Here is an 18,168-nt window from a genome sequence, read left to right on the forward strand (position 1 = left end):
AATAAGCCCATGGTGGCAGTTTGTTTAAATTTCCATAGAGAATGTGACCTTTGCTGCAGGCTGGTTCTGAGTGTTAGGGGGTGGGATGCTGCCAGAGTCCACGGATGCCAAAGAGAGGGTCATCAAGCATCAAGTCTAGGAGGCATGACAGAACCTGGACCCGGATACACACACTGCTTTATTTCAGGCTCAGTGGGAAACCACTGATGCCAAGGGATATGAATATTTAACATCTTCCCAAAGAAACAGTCAATCTGTTCATTTTACCCTTCTGCATGTAAGAAGGAGAGCAAGTGGAAGATGCCAGGATAATTCAAGGTCACTGGCCCCAATAGTTATGAGAAATAATGAAGTAAGAGAAATGCCAGATGAAGACGAGAGAGAGAGAGAGAGAGAGAGAGAGAGAGAGAGAGAGACTGATTGACAACAAAAGTCTCAAAACCAAAAGTTTTCCATCTTTCAAAAATTTCCCTATAATTAATTAGTGAGAAAGAGTAGGAATGTGTTTTTTAATTGAGAAAATCGGTTTTTAACCTTACTTCTTAAAATGCAGATTGAGCGTTACTGGGCTGATCAGGACAGCTTACCTCTGGTACATTCTGGCTTCTTTTTAGCTGTTCACCGGCTCTCTACTAGTTGAAGCTCTATTTAGTTTTAAGCTAGTCCTCATGACTACAGATCCTTTCATCCAGCACTGGGATGGTCAAAATATCATGAGGTTAAGGTACAATGAACTAAGTTAGGGCATGACAACAGTGGACTCTCGGGACCCCGTCAGTGAGACTTCACGTGGTAGGAGCCTCTGATTTGGTTCAGGTTTGGTTAAACATGTTTCAGTGAAAATGATAGTTGTCCAATTTATTATAATTGAAGGACTGACTCTCCTTCCCTAACATTATGAAAATAATTAATTTCTCTCACCAGGAATCTCATGGTTGTATTACTGAATCATTTGGAAATCAATAAGATATATGTAATTATTATGTCAACAGCTGTGGAAATGGAGAGGTCTATACTTTACATACAAACTGAAATCATTGTCTACCCTTTTCTAGCTTTCGTCTGTCTCTGTAGTTCATTAATATAATTTCCCAGAAATCCAGCTTTTTCATCTCAACCCTTAATCCTCCTCCCCCTCCCCCTTCCCACCCTCTTCTCCTCCTCTTCCCCCTCCTCCTCCTCCTTTTTGAAACATGGTTTCATTCCATAGCCCAGGCTGGCCTCAAACTTGAGGCCTTTTGCTTCTGAGTTTGGAGTATTGGGATAGTAGGCATAGACCACTGAGCCTGCCTCTTTACATTGCTTAAAAGTTTTTTTTTGTTGCTGTTGTTTTTTGTTTGGTTTTGGGAATTGAGACTAGGGTTTCCTACATGCTGTACAGGTAGGTACAGCCTCAGTTGATAATCTCAGGTAGGTCCTGGAGATTGAACTTTAGGACTTCTGTATGTCCCAAGCTCCTTAATCCTTCACCTGGTGTCAGGCATCAGATCCCTTCTGCTCTACCACTTACTCATGTCTAGCATTAGCATCTGTCTTCTTTCCTTCCATTCCTCCACCCAGCTCAAGCTCTCTTCATCCTCTGAATTAGTCTCCCTGGCTCTGGTCTCGGCACCTTCCAGTCCAAATGCCAACTGCCTCAGACTCCCTCAACTCTTTGTCTCCTCTTTGAAAATGTCTGAATCTCCCACTGGCCTTGGAGTTCTGGGCATGGAGTGGAGGAAGGAACTTGTGTGATTCACCTGGGTGTCACTGGCAGCACAGAAGTGTGGCTGCTTTTCTTCTGCTCAGCTATCATCCATCCCAACCATGAGCTTCTACTGTGTGCCTGGCAGAGAACAGGGCACATCTCACTCTCCTCAGAAATGTTGCTCCTTATTCTGATGCACATATTTAATTAACAGTTTTGTTGAGACAGGGTCTTGCTATGTAGCATAGGCTGGCCCTAATCAGCCTTTGGAGAGCTGAGATTACAGGCATGAGCCACCACACCTAGCCTGATGCATATATTTGTGGCTTTATGAAAAGGTTTTATAAGTTTAGGAGATAAATACATCACTATCTTCCTTTATAATTTGAAGTTTTTTTTTTCTTTTGCATTACTTAAGAAATTGTTTAGTTGGAGGTGGTGGTGCACACCTTTAATGCCAGCACTTGAGAGGCAAAGACAGGCAGATCTCTGTTGGACTGAGTCTAGCCTGGTCTCCATAGTGAATTACAGGCCAGTTGGGACAATGGGAGACCCCGTCTTAAAAAAAAAAAAAAGGAAATCCTTCAGTTATAAACCACGCTAAAAATCTTCCACAGCAGTTTTGATTAAGAACTCAGGCCAGAAGTTAAATTACATAAGTTCAAATCCTACCTTTGGTATCAAAAACTGGTCAGCTTAGTTAACTTCAGCTTGCTTTGCTCATCTGTACAATGAAAATAGTAAGAGCACTTAACACATAGATTGTTTAAATGATTAAAGGTGCTAGTACAATTAAACAGGTATAGAGTGGTACCTTAGTAGTAGACTTACATGGTTACAGTTATTTTACTTTATTTTCTTTCTTCCTTTATTTATTTATTGGGATAGGGTCTCACTCACACCTTGGCTGGGCTGGAAGTCACTTTGTAGTCCAGGCTGGTCTCAGATCAGTGGTAAACTTGCTGCCTCGATTGCCTGCTAGGTATTACAGGCGTGAGTCACCATGCCTGACTTGTTCATTCTTCCAAATTAGCTCGTGTGTGTGTGTGTGTGTGTGTGCGTGTTTTCACGGGCATGCACTTTTTTTTTTTTTTTTTTTTTTTAAACCCATTTCTCACTGGCCTGGAACTTACCAAGTAAGATACACTGGCTGACCAATGAGTCCTACTGACCTATCTTCGTCCTCTTCATCAGTGCTGAGATTACAAGTGTGTGCTGTTTTTTTATTTTTATTTTATGAGTGTTTTGCCTGCATGTATATAAGTGCACCACATGTGTCCAATGCCCCTCAGAGGCCCGAAGAGGGTGTCAGATACCCTGGAACTGGAGTTATGAACAGTTGTTATCTTCTATGTGGGTGCTGGGAATCAAACTCAGGTCCTCTGTAAGAACAGCAAGCATTCTTAACTGCTGAGCCATCACTCCAGTATCCCCCCTGCCCCGTTTTAAAAACATGGGCTGTGGTGATGGAACTCAGGCCCTCAAGCTTGCAAGGCAAGCACTTTACTCCCTGTGATTAGCTCTTTAACTGAAAATATTTCCATTTATGGTCTAAGGTATTAATCCAATCATATGTTATTTTTTACACGGAAAGACAATTGTTGCAGACCCCTGTGTGAAATCTTCCCAATTTCTCTTTGCTTCCAGAGTCACGGCATGATGCCTTACCTTGGTCTTTTGCCTCTGTAGCTCTGAACTACCTTTTGAATCGTTTTCACTCTATCATTGTGGCTCCTGTGAGGTCCCCAAGCACACCAGCCTCTTTTCCTCCCAGGCTTTGTGCCTCTGTCTCCTCTTCTTTGAATGCTTTGCTCCTTGTGCATTGTATGGCTCTCTCAGGCCACTCAAGCCCCCTCCTCAACCTCCCAACAGAAAAGTGCCATTCTTCCTGTCCCACTCAAACCAGAAAGCTCTAGTTCAGCATTGATTTTTCCCCATTCTCTCTTGTTTTATGTATCACACTTAGGATCTGAAATTTGCTTTGACAAATCATCTTTTCTTTCTCCACTAGAATGTATCAATGAACAGAAGTGTCTGTTTGCATGCAGATTGTATTTGCAGATGTAGAAAACTGCACCAATAAATTTTTTTTCCTTTTGAAAAACCAAAACAATGACAATGTGGGTGGATTGAGTTCTGTTCACCTTAAGTGTCAGAATTCTTCCCTTTGCTAAATGTCTGTGTGCTAGGATTGGCAGGCTATATCCGGTGGAACTGTACCCCCAGAATCTAGAACCACACCTGGGAAATAGTAGGGCATCACTATTACCTTATAAGTACTCTGGCTTGTTTTTTTTGGAGAATTCTGGTGACAGTGTGGAAGGCTGATCTGTACTTTAGGATGGGGCTGGGCCAGAGATGGAGATGCCAGGGCCTGGCAGGAGGGCCCTGCATGGATTGGTGTCTAAGGCATGGGAAGACCTAGGCTTGCCTAGCTCAGAGTCCTGGCATTGGTGGTACTCCACACCTGGATTGCTCTTGCACTGGCTTACCCTCATGGTCTTCCATTAACTCTAACCTGCAGAGAGAGGCATTTTGGGACTCTTACCTACTGTGGATCACCAGAGACTGGGACTGAGATACCAAGACACTGAATACCCTGGGAATTTAAACATACATGCCAAACAGTCAAAGGTAGGCCCCAAGGCCATGAGGATGTGAGTTTCAATGAGAAACTAGCCTGTCTCTCTTTTTAGCATCTGGTATATGATATGTGCTCAGTAAGTATTTCTAGGATGAATTAGTAGGTGGCTTTCTGGTGGTTTCTTTTGTTTTCCTGTTCACTTCTTTCTCCACTCTGATACTGCAATGGCTTAGTTTTTTCTTTCTTTCTGGACCTGATCATGGAAAGCTGCTTGCTTTGGATCACTCATCCATTTCAGAGGAACACTCTCTCAGGTGGCGAGACTGTTTATCTCCATGTCAGATGCTGGCCACCCCCGCCCTTCCCTGGTACTCTTTGGGCTGGTCTGAATTGGAGGACATCCCTGCTTTGTTACTCTGCCATCTCTTCAGAGATGCACAGCCACACACAAGCTTTTGGCAGAGCAACGTCCCAAGCATGAAACCCTGAGGCTTGACAGACACAAGTCTGAGCCAGGCTCACAGGACTGTGTAGGACAGACAGGTGCTGAAATTCAAGCCAGACCAAACATTTATCTAGTGTCTTTTGTGTACAGGAAATTGCAGTATATGTTATGGGGGACACTTCACACCTAAAATGTGTCCCAAGAGGCAAATGGGACAGCAGGGAAAGACGATTCCTTTCCAGAACATTTTGAGATGACATCGGGATAACCAGATGGAGTGGTCTTGGAGACAGATGTGAGGCTGGCTGACAGTTGTCTCTGTAGAACCTAAGGTCCAGACTTAAGATTTTAAGCAGCACTCACAAGGATGATCTTAGAGCACACTGAGGTCCTGGATAATACTTAAAATGCCTGGAATCACAGTACAGATTGTATCTGCAGATATGGGAAGTTGTACCAATGAATTTTTCTTTTAAAAATGACAATATGAGTATGTTCTGTTCACTTTAATTAGGTGTCAGAATTCTCCTTCCGTTGTCCACTAGGGGCTAGACTGGCAGGTCACTTCTGGTGGATGCAAGCAGCTGTTCCCAGGTGACAGAAACCAAACTGGGGAGCTGTGGGGACTCCAGTTTCCCTAGGTGGTCTAGATGGGACACCTGCCTTGGGGATCTAACGACTCAGAATAAGCTTTTCCAAGCTCAGAGCTTTCACGAGGACATCAGCCTTATGACTAACAGGGTCTGGTAAAATCCCATGGTTTCATCTTTTGGCCCCAGGGCCAGTCTTGATCAGGAGGGAGTAGTTAGGGCTAGACCCTGAGTAAAGCCCTTTGCTGCTCTGAGCCTTCCTTCCTCAGACATCTAGCTGGGGGTGGGGTTTCTTCCTGACCTGGGACAAATCTTTATAGGCTGCCTGACAAAGGTGGGTAGATGCCACCCTAACTTGCCTGGGCTTGCTGCCGAAGAGGGTCTATTAACATCTTTTGGACCTAAGGTGCTATGCTCAGTGCCTTATTTAGTCCCTGGGACAACCCTGTCTGTAGACTCTACCCTTGGCTCTCCCACAGCACAGAGAAGTCCTGCAGCCTCCTTAAAGTCAGCTGGGAGCTGGATTCACACACAGGCATTTTCCCTGCAGAAATCTGGCCCTAATCAGTGTGCTCTTTGGTCAGATCATCAGGCGTATTCTTCGTGTTATGGTGGCAGCTGACTGTGCTAGGATTCCCACACCCTGTGACTTACCAAGACTAAATAAATTAGCCACTCTTGACCTTTCCAAATATCAGATGAATTTTAACAAGCTTTTATATAAAACTGACCTTTATTACAATTAAAAAGAACAATGGCAATTTGATAAATACCTTTAATTACAAGGTACCAGCAATTTACAAGTGATTAATACTTTTTAATATACAGCTTGAATAAGGTTCATTACATGTAAACTATAAGAAGACATCACAAGTTAAACCCAAGCCTTTTATGACAATTTGGAATTGAAGTATTACCATCAGAGACAGAAAACAAACACCCGTGTCAATTCCTTAGGTACCGTTACTGGATGAATGATCGTGACCTGGCCACAGAAGAGTAGTGGAAACACGCCTCAAGTTGAAACATGACTAACAGTATTGCTATTATATAAATCCTAAATACAGTTAATAACTGGATCATTAAAAATGATGCAATTTCAATTTATATAGCACCTTTCTTCAAAGAGGTCAAAGCACTCTTTGTTTATTTAGATGATCTCAATTGTCCCCAAAACATCCCCATGAGGTAGGCAGTGGTTGGTACCATTATCCCCATTTTGTAATATGGAGAAACTGAGGCACAGAGAAATTCAATCATTTGTTTGAGGTCATACAGTAAAGTCAATGCTGGAACAGGGAATCACAATCCTGTGCTCTTGTCTCCAAAACCAATACTTCTCTTTAGACTAAACTGGAGAATTTAATTCAACACTTTAATTCACTTTTCCAAGAGAATTTAAAAATGTGCACTTTTTCTTCACCCATACAACTGTTGAAATACTATAGGCAAGAAACAAACACTCTGGGACGGATGGTAGAGAGATGCTATATTCTTCAGAAAGAACCTATGGGAGGCTTTTGGTTTTCTTTTACTCAAGGAGTTTCTTTTCTGGTGGAAACAGAAGTCTTTAGAAGGAACACATTTGAAAGGCTGCTTCTCCTCACTTACAGGTTGCAGCTTTAACAGCCATACTATGTTATCGTTATCCACAAACCAGGTTTATTCTTGAGTTAGAAAGGAAATATCTAAAAAACAAGTCCAGTCTTTGAGATAATTTTCCTTGCTTATGCATATGTACTGTTTGAGTTTTCAGATCACAAGCAGCAGCCAGGGAGCTGGGAGAGTCTATTTTTGAGAGAGACACATGGGTGGGGAGCCACTCACAGCACTTTGTTCGAATTTGCTTTTCATCCCCCCTACAGAGTCAAATGTGTATTTGATACTAAAAAAGTATTGAAAAATATGTGGGATGCTTTAAAATATTGTTGACTAGTTTCTGGAACTTAACTTTTCCAGGCATCCCCACTTGACAATCTGGGACTTAACTTTTTCATGGCATCCCTGCTTGACAAACTCTGCTAACATCACTGTCATCATTCCCATTTCCCTGGGCTGCTGTGAGGCAGAGTGTTCTAGATTGGCTTTAGAAAAAAAAAAGAAGATGGAAGTTTACATCTAAAAATAAATTTTAAAAAGCAAGCTTAAGGTAAGGGATGGATGGTGAACCTCATGTCAAGTTAATTTACAGGTTTCACATGGTAAACGTGGGACTGTGTCAGTGGTGTTCAAAATCTCCAGCCTCCACTTCCACAGGTCAACCTGTGACCTCCTGGAGGCCTGTGAGGCAGGGGGATTAGAGGTGGACACTCGGCTGTGATGGAGAATGATTCTGTGTCAGCTGGCCAGGTCTCCAATAACAGGGGAATGTGACCGCTGCTGGTGGATACATCAGGACATCCTGCAGATACAGTGCACAAAGGCCAGTTGGGCAAGATGCCCATGGGTGAAGAAGAGACCTGCAGGCACTGCTCTACAAATGGACAGAATACCACCTGTGCAGGAGCAGGCAAAATAGGGTAGGAAGATATAGTGACTTCATGCCCTAGTCATCAGAAACCCTCAACAGTCTCAGAGTTGGGGAAGAATAGTAAGATACTGACTCTAACATGAGGCATTTTTTAACTTATAAAACCAAGATTTAAACACTTTCACATTTGAAAACAACTCTCCACTCTTTCATGAATTGGACAGTTGGACCATCACAAAGATCTATGAAGACAGTGAGTGACTACTGTGTGTCTTGAATTACTTTTTTACTGTATTTGAGTAAAAGGGGGTATTTCAAACTAGGAACACCAAGAAACATGTTACTTTTAGAGTGGCTATCTTTATGAGGAAAAAGTATGTGAACAAGAGCATTCCCAAGTACTTATAACAGCCTTTGCCTGGCTCTATTTCAAAATCCCCTAGAAAACACAAGGCATGTTAATACAATATGATCTTTAGAAAGGTAAGGTAATGACATGAAAACATATTCCCATTGCCAGTTTAAAAGAAGTCTGAGGAGAGACAGTCGCCAACCTTTATAATACATACAAGGTGACTTGAAACAACCAGCACTTAAAAAAGAAAGAAGAAAAAAATAGGGTCTCTCCATGTAGCCTCAGCTGGGCTTGAACTCGAGATCTTCCTGCTTCAGCCTTCTTAGTGCTGGGGTTATAGGCCTGAGCCAACATGCCCAGCTACTATACATGAAAAGAAAAATACCCATATGTAAGTGATAATTCAAGAATAAATCTGCTTTGAGATAATTGAATATTAAACTGAATGATCTTGCAAATAACCTTTACAGCAAAAGGTCACTAAGAAATTGTAGTTCTTATTTAATCTGATAGTAAGAAGAATTTGAACAAGTATTCCTCAGTAACAAAAAACAATGAAATACAAATATTTAGAGGTGTGACATAAAAAGACATAAATTCTAATTTATTCTGTGTTCTGAATTGATTTATTTTCTCTCTCTCTCTCTCTCTCTCTCTCTCTCTCTCTCTCTCTCCTCTCTTCTCTCTCTTCCTATCCTCCCTATTCTATCCCCAACTAAAGCACCCCCATTTCCCTATTTCCCCTTAATAATGCCTGTCTCCTCTTATCCCCACTTTCTTAAGTTCCTTCCTCCCGTTTACTCCCATGGTTCCGTTATGTCCTAGGCTGACCTTGAACTCACAGAGATCCACCTGCCTCTGCCTCCCAAGTGCTGGGACTACAGGTGTGTGCCACCACACCTGGCTGGACTGATTTCTTAAAGAGAAGCACTTTCAGTCTGAGTGTGTTCAGCTCATTTAATGCCACTGCCTGAAATAAAATATTTAAGAAATGGTACAATTGGGAACAATACTACAAGATGAGGAATTTAGGTTTCACTGTAAATAAAGCCATATTTAACATCAACACATGTTCCTATGTTCACCTCAGTCACAAACTAACATCAAACATTTCACTTTACATTTTCCCACCAACAAAGCACAGTATGTCTGTCAGGGTTTCCAGGAAGTGGCCCCCAGCATCTACAAATCCTGAAGCAGCCAATGCTAAGCTGTCTGGGTATTAGAAACCAATACTTTCAGAAGAATGGCACCACAAGGTCACACAGATTCCTATTCACTATCACAAGGGCCACTGAGAACAATGGTATTTGCTCATATACAAGATCCTGACTCCGTGTTGACCTGAAAGCTCTAGAATCAGCCACAGCCTCATCACAAGACAGACTTTGGTCTATCCACATTCTATCAGCACCTGCCGATTCTGTTGGAAAGCCCTGGGTTATAACTAGAAATGAAGCTGATTTTGCCCAGGAGCCTGCCTTGCCTGTGCTCTAGGTGCAAGGCTTTCCTGTTGCTTTCGGCTGCATCTCTTCCCGACACTTACTGAGAAGCACGTCCATTTACATGCCTTCTCTCAGGTTGAATGCCGGGCAAGCCACATGTATAACAGAACAATCCTCAAACACCTCTGCTTTTCACTCACGAGAAATAGGAATAGAATTTAAAATTGGAGTGAATTCATTAAGAAAATTAAACAAGGGCAGTTCAAGAAGACTTCTCATAATTACCAAATGAAACTGTTGGAGAACTGTTTCTTCTAATTCTGTTTTTATGACAAAGTTCATCATAATAGTAGGATAAATCTTCTAAATATGTAATAGAGCACAGCCTAATTAGCACCAGAGTTGTGTCAGAGCCAGCAACACATACATACATACATACATACATACATACTGTACATTCTATATGTGTGTATATATAGCTTATCACTGGTGAAGTCAGGCAATGTTCTAATTACACAGATAAAAGTCAAGTAAGAGAAACATACTTCCATGCTGAGATGAAACTTTAATTTTCTGTGTTGACCATCTATTGTCAATTTATCATTCAATTAGAGTTTACTGTGGGATTTTGGAGGGTAGAAAAATCAGTGATTAACCCTTTCCCCACAAAGAATATTGGCATGTTTAGAAGCTTTAAATGATCTAATGATATAATTTAGAGCAGGACAAGTAAAAAAAATATGCAGGTAACATATTTATAAAAACCAATTTCTTTTAGATTTTCTCCAACATTTTATATAAAATAGGTTGTATTTTTCTCATGACACATCTCAGAAATATCTTAAGCAGCATAAAATGCTTTCAAACTTTTAAAGCATCTAAACAAAAAGAAATGGCCTCCTTCTAATTAAGATAGATTTATATAATCTGATTTAAAGAACAAAAATTTCTCAAAATTTATTTTTGCAGTGCTGTATCATTTCATACAATTAGGTCCACACCGTGGACGCCAGTGGTGAATTTTAAGTATATAGTGACCTGTTTTGATTATCTCTCACACATTTAAACTCTGTACATTGAGATCAAGATGAAAACTTAAGAAGTCATAGGCTATAACTCAAAGATATGAGGACAGATTTTGAACCAAGTAGAAGAATAAAAACTTGCAACCCTTCGACCCCCCACCAAAAAAACCCCTGTATAATTAAGTCAAACAACGACATACCAGTAAATACACAATTAAGTACCCAAAGCTCAGAAGAGCAGAGCTGCTTTCCTAAAGTCCACTCTGTTCTCCATCCAACCCTCACAGGCCATGCAATTACTTATCTTTTAGAATATTTGCTTGAGGGCCTTATAGTTCCTTGTAAAGAAAACTTAAAATATCTTCTATCACAACTTATTCTTACTACTGGTTCTCAAACTAGAGCTTTCAGTGCATATTTTATGACTATATTGCATAATATACTTGAAAACTTCTGGGACATTCTGACAATGAGATCTTAAGATGACATGATTATTTATAATGAACTTGTCTCTAAAGAATGTGTTTTGTACTTTAGAGATCATACCAGTTTCCCTGCTAAGTAAGACTTTCTATGAAGTGCCATAAAGGATGGCACCGTGGCATACATGAGGCCAGGAGTGCCATGTGTTATGGCTAGTACCATGTGCTAAGGGACCCTTGTGACCTGAGAGATGGTTGAGTCAAACTCATTAATACAAAGCACTGAACACCAGCTTGTAGAATAGCCTTGTACTTTCCTGCTCCCACAGTTCCAGGGGTACCCTGTCTCCTTTCTGATCAGCAGTGGTTGTGCTTATCCATGTGGCATCTTCATGGCTGACTTTAGCACCACCACAGTGTACCTCAAGAGTTCTCTTTACAATTCCACAAGCCTGACGCACAGCAGAGACAAAACCAGTTCATGAATACAGGATGGAAACACACAGCACAGAGCCATCACCACAGTGTTCAGGACGCTTCAGCTTCATCCTCCCAGTCACATTCTTCATCACAGAAGGGAAAACAAGATTATTAAGTCGTTAATGTCAGCTGTCAGGGCAGTAAGTGGTAATGGTCTCTCTTTGTCTTTATCAGTGTAGGAAGAGTTTCATGACCACACTTCAGTTAGGCTCCTTTTAAAATGAAAAGTGAACACAGTTTCCAATGTTGGCCTCAGAAGATCTAAAGAGATGATTAAATTCAAACCAGGCTGAACTCTTAATCTGAACTACTTCAGCCACTGATTCTGTAAAACGAAGGAAAAAAGTCTAATAGGCAGTTTGCACTGGCAAGCATTTCTTGAGACATGGCATTAAACCTTAATCAAAGTCTGATACTTTTAGGAAGTCCATAATTCAGATTTTGTTCTTTTTATCACTCTGAATATTTCAGTATTGTCCACCAGAACCACTGAAATGCAATTTATGCCTATTGCATTTATGTCCCCAGTGGTCTAGGTGATTTAAATCAGGGAAACTCCAAGTACCATTTGAAAAGTTGAGTCTTTAAAAACCATCAATGTTATACTACTTGTTAGAAAAAAGAATAACAACTATTTGTAATTATCTAGCTTATGTGCTTTATGTATCAATTCAAAATGAGAGTATAAACCACTGTACATAAAAATCAAAATAGTTAATATATATATATTTTCTGGCATTTTCTAGAAATTAGGCATTAAACGTAAAGCATCTTATAAATTTATATAATAAAATAAATGTTTACATCTCATTCTTTGATTACCTTAGGGATAGCAGATAACACGTAAGTCAAACAGCCGGGTGTGGGCAGCAGAGATCACCAGAAACAGACATTCATGTCCACAGCCCTTCAGGGATAGAGACCATCGCTGCTGTCCACACACATGGTCTGGGTTCCAACATAAAAATTAAGGCTCTCTGTTTGGAAAGAATGAGCTCTAGGTTTAAACAAATATAGCAGTACCACAATATTTACTGGAAATACTGAAAAGGCTTTCACAAGTTTTCGAACACTGTGGGGAAAGGTCTGGACTAGAAAAATTTAAAAAAAAACATTGAATCCAACCTCAAGTACCTTCAGAAAAGGCTACAGAGCCAAAACAAGAAGGAACAGAGACCCAAGAGACTCCAGGACGCCCTGCCCAAATCTAGAGGCCTGAACTGTCCAGATTCACAGGGGTCAACACAACAGCTCTGGAAGAGGATGGGCAAAGGAGACCCAGCAGCCGGTTTCTCATCATCCTAACACCCATGTTGAAGACTAGTGCCAAGCCCTGTGGAAGAACTTCCTTGGAATGTACCATAGACATGATGGAATCTCAAGGGGGTGAATGCTGGGTATTTTAGCACTAGTAGCAGACAGAGAAAAGGGAAGCAAGGAAGAAAAACTTGGCTCCTCCACATGACAGTACTCCAGACAGATGGAATTGTAGCCCTGGCTGAGTAGAGCTCTCCCTCACAGCCTCCTTCTGCTGTGGGATGAATTCCACTATGGAGTATTTTGCAGAGGATCAGGTGTTCCAGGGAGTTTCTTATAAGCACCAGGGAGTTGGGGATGTGGCTGTCCCTGGAGCAGGCAGGAGCAACTTTGGGGCAGTAGGTCTGTACCTTACTGTTTCAGAAACTGGGAAAACAGTCATGTGCCTGTACTTGACTTCAGAGCACTACAGCAGCGTAGGGAGTAGAGGTTGATGTTGCTTCTTATCCTCCACAGAAACTGTCCCCAGATGCTGTTCACAGGTTCTCTGGGGCCGCATTCTGGGTTGCTAGAGTCTGGTGACGTCCCTGCACTGCTGCAAGTCCCCTATGCTCTCATAGTCATTCTCCTTAGGGAAGAGGTGGCCATTGGTCTCCAGGGGAAGCTTTTCTTCATCTCTGTTTAGCGTCTGTATGGCTTCATAGTCTGGCTCTGGCTCCGAGCTGGGTCTCCTTGCTGGGGGAAGTGTGCTGATGCTGTTGGGAGTTTTCTCGAAGTCTTTCACGGTGGCATAGAGATCATTACAGGAAGAGGGCGACCTGTGAGGGGTGCCCTGCATGGAGCTGCAGGTGGATTCTGGCCCTTTCAGCAGCTGTCCTGATTTATGTGCTGATTGTCCAGGCTTATTCACTGAGGAATACATTGCTGAGATCTAGGAAACACAGGGAGAACTGAATAAGTCACCGAAGCTGTGACTTCCTTCTTTTCTTTTTGGTGACAAGGTACATACTTGGCACACAGGAGCATCTCTCTTTTTCTGTGTGCACACATGTGTGTGCATCTCTTTAAGATTGATCTTTATTATCTGTATTACTTCTGGAGTACGTTACTAGAGAATAATGAAAACATCTTCATTCTGTAAGCAGATCAATCATATTTGCTTAATTCTCTGCAAACCAAGTTTTGCGGGTTTCCTGTGGGGACCATGGACATGAGGAATGGAATGCAGGAAGCTCTAGGACCTGGCTAGCTCTATTTGATTTCCTAGATTAGAATGATATTCTTTTCTTTTCTTTTTGACAAGGTCTCTCCCCTCCCCTCCCCTCAAAACAAAAAACAAAAACATGGCTGCAAAGAATAAGCATATCCTTATTTTTCTTTCTTTCTTTCTTTCTTTCTTTCTTTCTTTCTTTCTTTCTCTCTTTCTTTCTTTCTCTCTCTCTTTCTTTCTTTTTCTTTCTTTCCTTTCTTTCCTTTCTTTCTCTCTCTCTTTCTCTCTCTCACTTTTACTTTTCTCTCTTCTCGCCTTCCTTTCCTCCCTCCCTCCTTCTCCCTCTCCCCCCACCCCTTGTCTTTTTGAGACCGAGTCTCCAAGTAGCCCCAGATGGCCTGGAGCTCACTATGTATACCAGGATGGCCTTGAATTCAGAGATCCCCCTGCCTCTGCCTCCTGAGTGTTGGGATTAAAGGCATGTGTCACCATGCCCAGCTTTGGATTTATCTTATATTACAGTGATATGACTCCTTCTAATACCTAGGCTAGGCAATAAATAGCCAAGTGGCCTCTCAAGGGCCCATGAACATCTTCCCTTTCCAGGGCTGGCTGACTGTGGGCAAGGTTTCCAGCTGGCCTAGAAGAAAGGCTTGCTGCCTGTTAACTGGCCATCTGTATGCAATTTTTTTTTTCTTGAGACAGGGTCTCCCTGTAGCTCCAGCTGGCCTGGAACTTACTACGTAGACCAGGTTGGCCTTGAACTCACAGAGTGCCACCTGCTTTTGCTTCCCAAGTACAGGGATTAAAGGTGTGTATCACCATGCCCAACTTGTATGCAAAATTTTATCACCTTCTGGTGGCTTAGTTTTTCTAAGCTTTGGCAGAAAAATGATATTGGGAAAACCCCAATGCCACGGATCTGACAGTTCTAACGAATGAAAAGCTAATATTCTCACCTCAGAGGTCTTAATGGAAAACTTGTTCTCAACTTAAGAAGGACAATTTCTGTGAATTTAGGAAGAACAATAGAAAACCCACTGTTTCTTATGTTGTGCAAATTATATGAAATTTATTATCTAAAAAGTGGTTCAAGCCAAGAAAATGAGAAGTTCATCAGGGGGGAGAACACTGGATGCCAAGGATGTGGGGAGCTGGCACAACATATCCTTCAAGGATAAGGGCAAGGAGGGCAAAGAACCTGTACCTGGATGATGAAAGCAGCCCCTCCCTGCCCTGTCTCTCAACTTCTGTCCCCATGTCCCCATCATTACTGCTACTACTGTACCCTCTCCTCCACTTTGTAAGAGTTCTTGGATCTTCTTGACCTTTGTACTTTAAAAAGTTGAACCAAGTGTGTGAGGGTACCAGTGACATTCCCAGTTTCATAAAGGCTTTTCAAACCTAACACTCTCTTTGGATGAATATTTGTCTTTTATGACTATTACTTTAAGCTCCCTTTGCTATTTAGCTGTTTAATTTTTCTCCTTAAAATCTTCCACCTTTATTATTAATTCTGTATATTGCTATTACAGTCTCATAATTTCTTTTCCTTTGCCCCATTTCTCATCTTCTTATAATGAAGTCTCCCTTTGTTGTTCTATTAAGTTGGGAAGATAGTACTGAAAACACAGACCTCATTTCAATCTGGGCGGTTTAACATTTCAAAAGTACAAAACAAAAATATGACGTCTACATTTACTTTTCTAAACTTCCTTCTCAAAACAAATGGTTGGGGATCACAGTTTTTTATTTTAGGTTAAAAATTCATCAATATAACTAGATGCTATTTTCACAAGTCATAAACTTTGGAAATGACTTCTATAAAATGGACAGAATCTAGACTCATTAGTTAGATTAACCTTGGCAAACTAACTGAACCATGTGCTCTTGTGACCTGAGTATCCGACCTTGATTCTGGGAATCTCAATTTGCTACTCTACCCCAAGATAATGAATAGATGTGGGTACAGTTGAGAATTAATATATCAAAGAGCTGAAAGACAGCTTGAAACTTCATTGAACACAGTGAAGATTGAGAAGAGTTGCTTGTCATTAGCTGTATGTTTTAAGCCTAGGAATGGGAGGGAAGGATTGTCTGATAAGATAAATATGGATCTACGTTTGTAGTTGGTGAAATGGTTTTGAATAAAAGTATGGGTGAGGCCTGACTCCAGGACATAGTTCCAGGGCACAGTTCCAAGAGACATCTGGGGAAAAGGGTGTCCACTCTTAAAACTGAAGTTCACAGGCTATTTTATTCTGATATTAACTGTAATGTGGCATAGTATCACCACAACAAACACAGGAAGCAAAGTGCTTTTAAACTGCATGTCAATAACTTTATCCTAGAGGACTTTTCTTTTACTCTCTAGTTTGCCGTTTTTTTTTTTTCATCCCAGGTGGAGTCATTGTTGATGTAGAAAACAGGGAAGAGGCAAGTCTTGGAGCCACAAGGCCTCAGTAGGAGGGGACTGCCATAGACTAGTGAGGGACACTATGGAGGAGATGGTGGAACAGTTGGGAGTTGCTCTTGAAGGGCCTTGATAGGCTCATCAGGGGTAACTCCTGAGTTTTGCCCTTTATAGCCATGGGGACAGTCTCCTTCTTTGGAATGGGAACAGGAAGGGGATTAGGCAGTATCATCTAAGGAAAGCACTTCTTGAACTCCAATGTGGGAGACTATCTTTATCTTCCAGCATTGTGCTGAGTACTGTGTAGGACACGATGTTCCTGTTCATGTGTGTGTGTGTGTGTCCCAGGCACAAAGCTCCCCCACTGGGCATTCCACTCCAGCCAAGCACAGCTAGAGCAGTGAAAGCTGTCTTCTGCTCTGTCTGAACCTAGCTTAACATGTGCCATGATTATGGCTTCTACACTGTGAAGGCTTCATTGCAAATCTCCTGAGATTTTAGCCCTAGGTCTGTTCACATGGCTGCTGTATCTGATGGTAGCCTCAGCTGGATCTGACCTTCTGGAAGTCACCCACTCTCCTCATCCAACATTCCTCATGGAGACAGTTTCTCTGTCTCCCAGGCAGGATCAAATTCCCTACATCTACCAGCCCCATGTTTCGGAATTTCCAGCCTGCTACTGATTTCCATCTAGGGTGGTCTTCCAGCTGTTGACTAAAGCTCCTTCCTCTTCCTCTCCCTCATCTCAGGATCTCCCTTTTCCTCTTCCTGTTTTGTCTGATTCTTTCTTCCTTCCCAGTTTCTTTCACTTTACTGGCCTGCTTCTTACCCTGCCATCCTTGTGACTCTGTCACATACCTGTCACACACCTTCCCAACATGTGAAACCAGTATCTAAACCTTGTTGTAGAAGCACAGGCTTGAGAGCATGCTAGCTCTTTGAGAAAAGGGGGGGGGGGGGAATTACAGAACATTTATTCCCAGAGAGAAGCACTACATTTTTTTTTTTTTTTTTTTTTGACACAGTCCTTGCATCAAACTGCCTCAGCCTCCTGAGTACTGAGATTGCAGGTGTGAACAGGTATGCCCTGTGAGATGTTTTTCTTTTTTCTTTTTGGATTTTTGAGACAGGGTCTCCTTGTGGCTCTAGCTGGCCTGGAACTTACTCTGTAGACCAGGCTTTGATCTCACAGAGATTCACTTGCCTCTGCCTCTGCTGGGATTAAAGGTCACTGTGCCACCACACCTCACTCATTGTTTTATTTCTGAGACAGAATCTCACATAGCCTAGGCTAGTCTCAAACATGCTATGTAGCCAGAGATGGCCTTGAATTCCTGGTCTTTCTTCCTTCTCCTCTCAGTGTCAAGATTATAGCCCTGTGTTCCCATGTTGGGCTTATGATAACTGAGATTATAGGTGAATACTACCATGCCTAACTTCTAGCTTTTAAGGAAATCTAATTACAACTTACCTCTTCTTCTGTAAGAGTTGGGTCTTCTTCCCGAGACTTGTATGACAATGAACTAAATCTCTGTCAAACAAACACAAATCAAAGGAAAGCAGTTTGAAGCTGATGGTCCAACACAGCATTTGCACATGTTTCCACATCTATACAAACACTTTCAAGTTATTTCTATGGAACACTCAGTGATTACAGGATCTCTTGAGACATACATTCTTACATTAGCTATTACTGATGTTCTTGACTACCTAGCTATATTTTAGGTACACAGTTCTTTGAATATTTAAATATGCAGGTGAAAATAACACAAAGTAGCTTTTAAA

General features: G+C 41.6%; 1 protein-coding gene across 7 annotated transcripts in view; it reads right to left on the reverse strand.

The window, feature by feature from the left end:
• Positions 1-8,958: 8,958 nt before the first annotated feature.
• The window catches only part of Pag1 (phosphoprotein membrane anchor with glycosphingolipid microdomains 1), a 153,255-nt gene continuing 144,045 nt past the window's right edge, over positions 8,959-18,168 (reverse strand). For 6 of the 7 annotated variants that reach the window (XM_029560163.1, XM_029560166.1, XM_029560164.1 and 3 more), the window contains 2 exons: positions 17,855-17,914; positions 8,959-13,691 (listed from right to left, as the gene is read on the reverse strand). In XM_029560163.1, coding sequence (XP_029416023.1) covers positions 13,329-13,691; positions 17,855-17,914 — 423 coding nt within the window. In that variant the 3' untranslated portion in view covers positions 8,959-13,328. The remainder of the gene's footprint in view (positions 13,692-17,854; positions 17,915-18,168) is intronic. The other variant, XR_003848320.1, reaches the window with a different exon arrangement.

This window comes from Nannospalax galili, unplaced genomic scaffold (assembly GCF_000622305.1).
Source record: "Nannospalax galili isolate Female #2095 unplaced genomic scaffold, S.galili_v1.0 scaffold829, whole genome shotgun sequence".
NCBI classification, from domain to species: Eukaryota; Metazoa; Chordata; class Mammalia; order Rodentia; family Spalacidae; genus Nannospalax; species Nannospalax galili.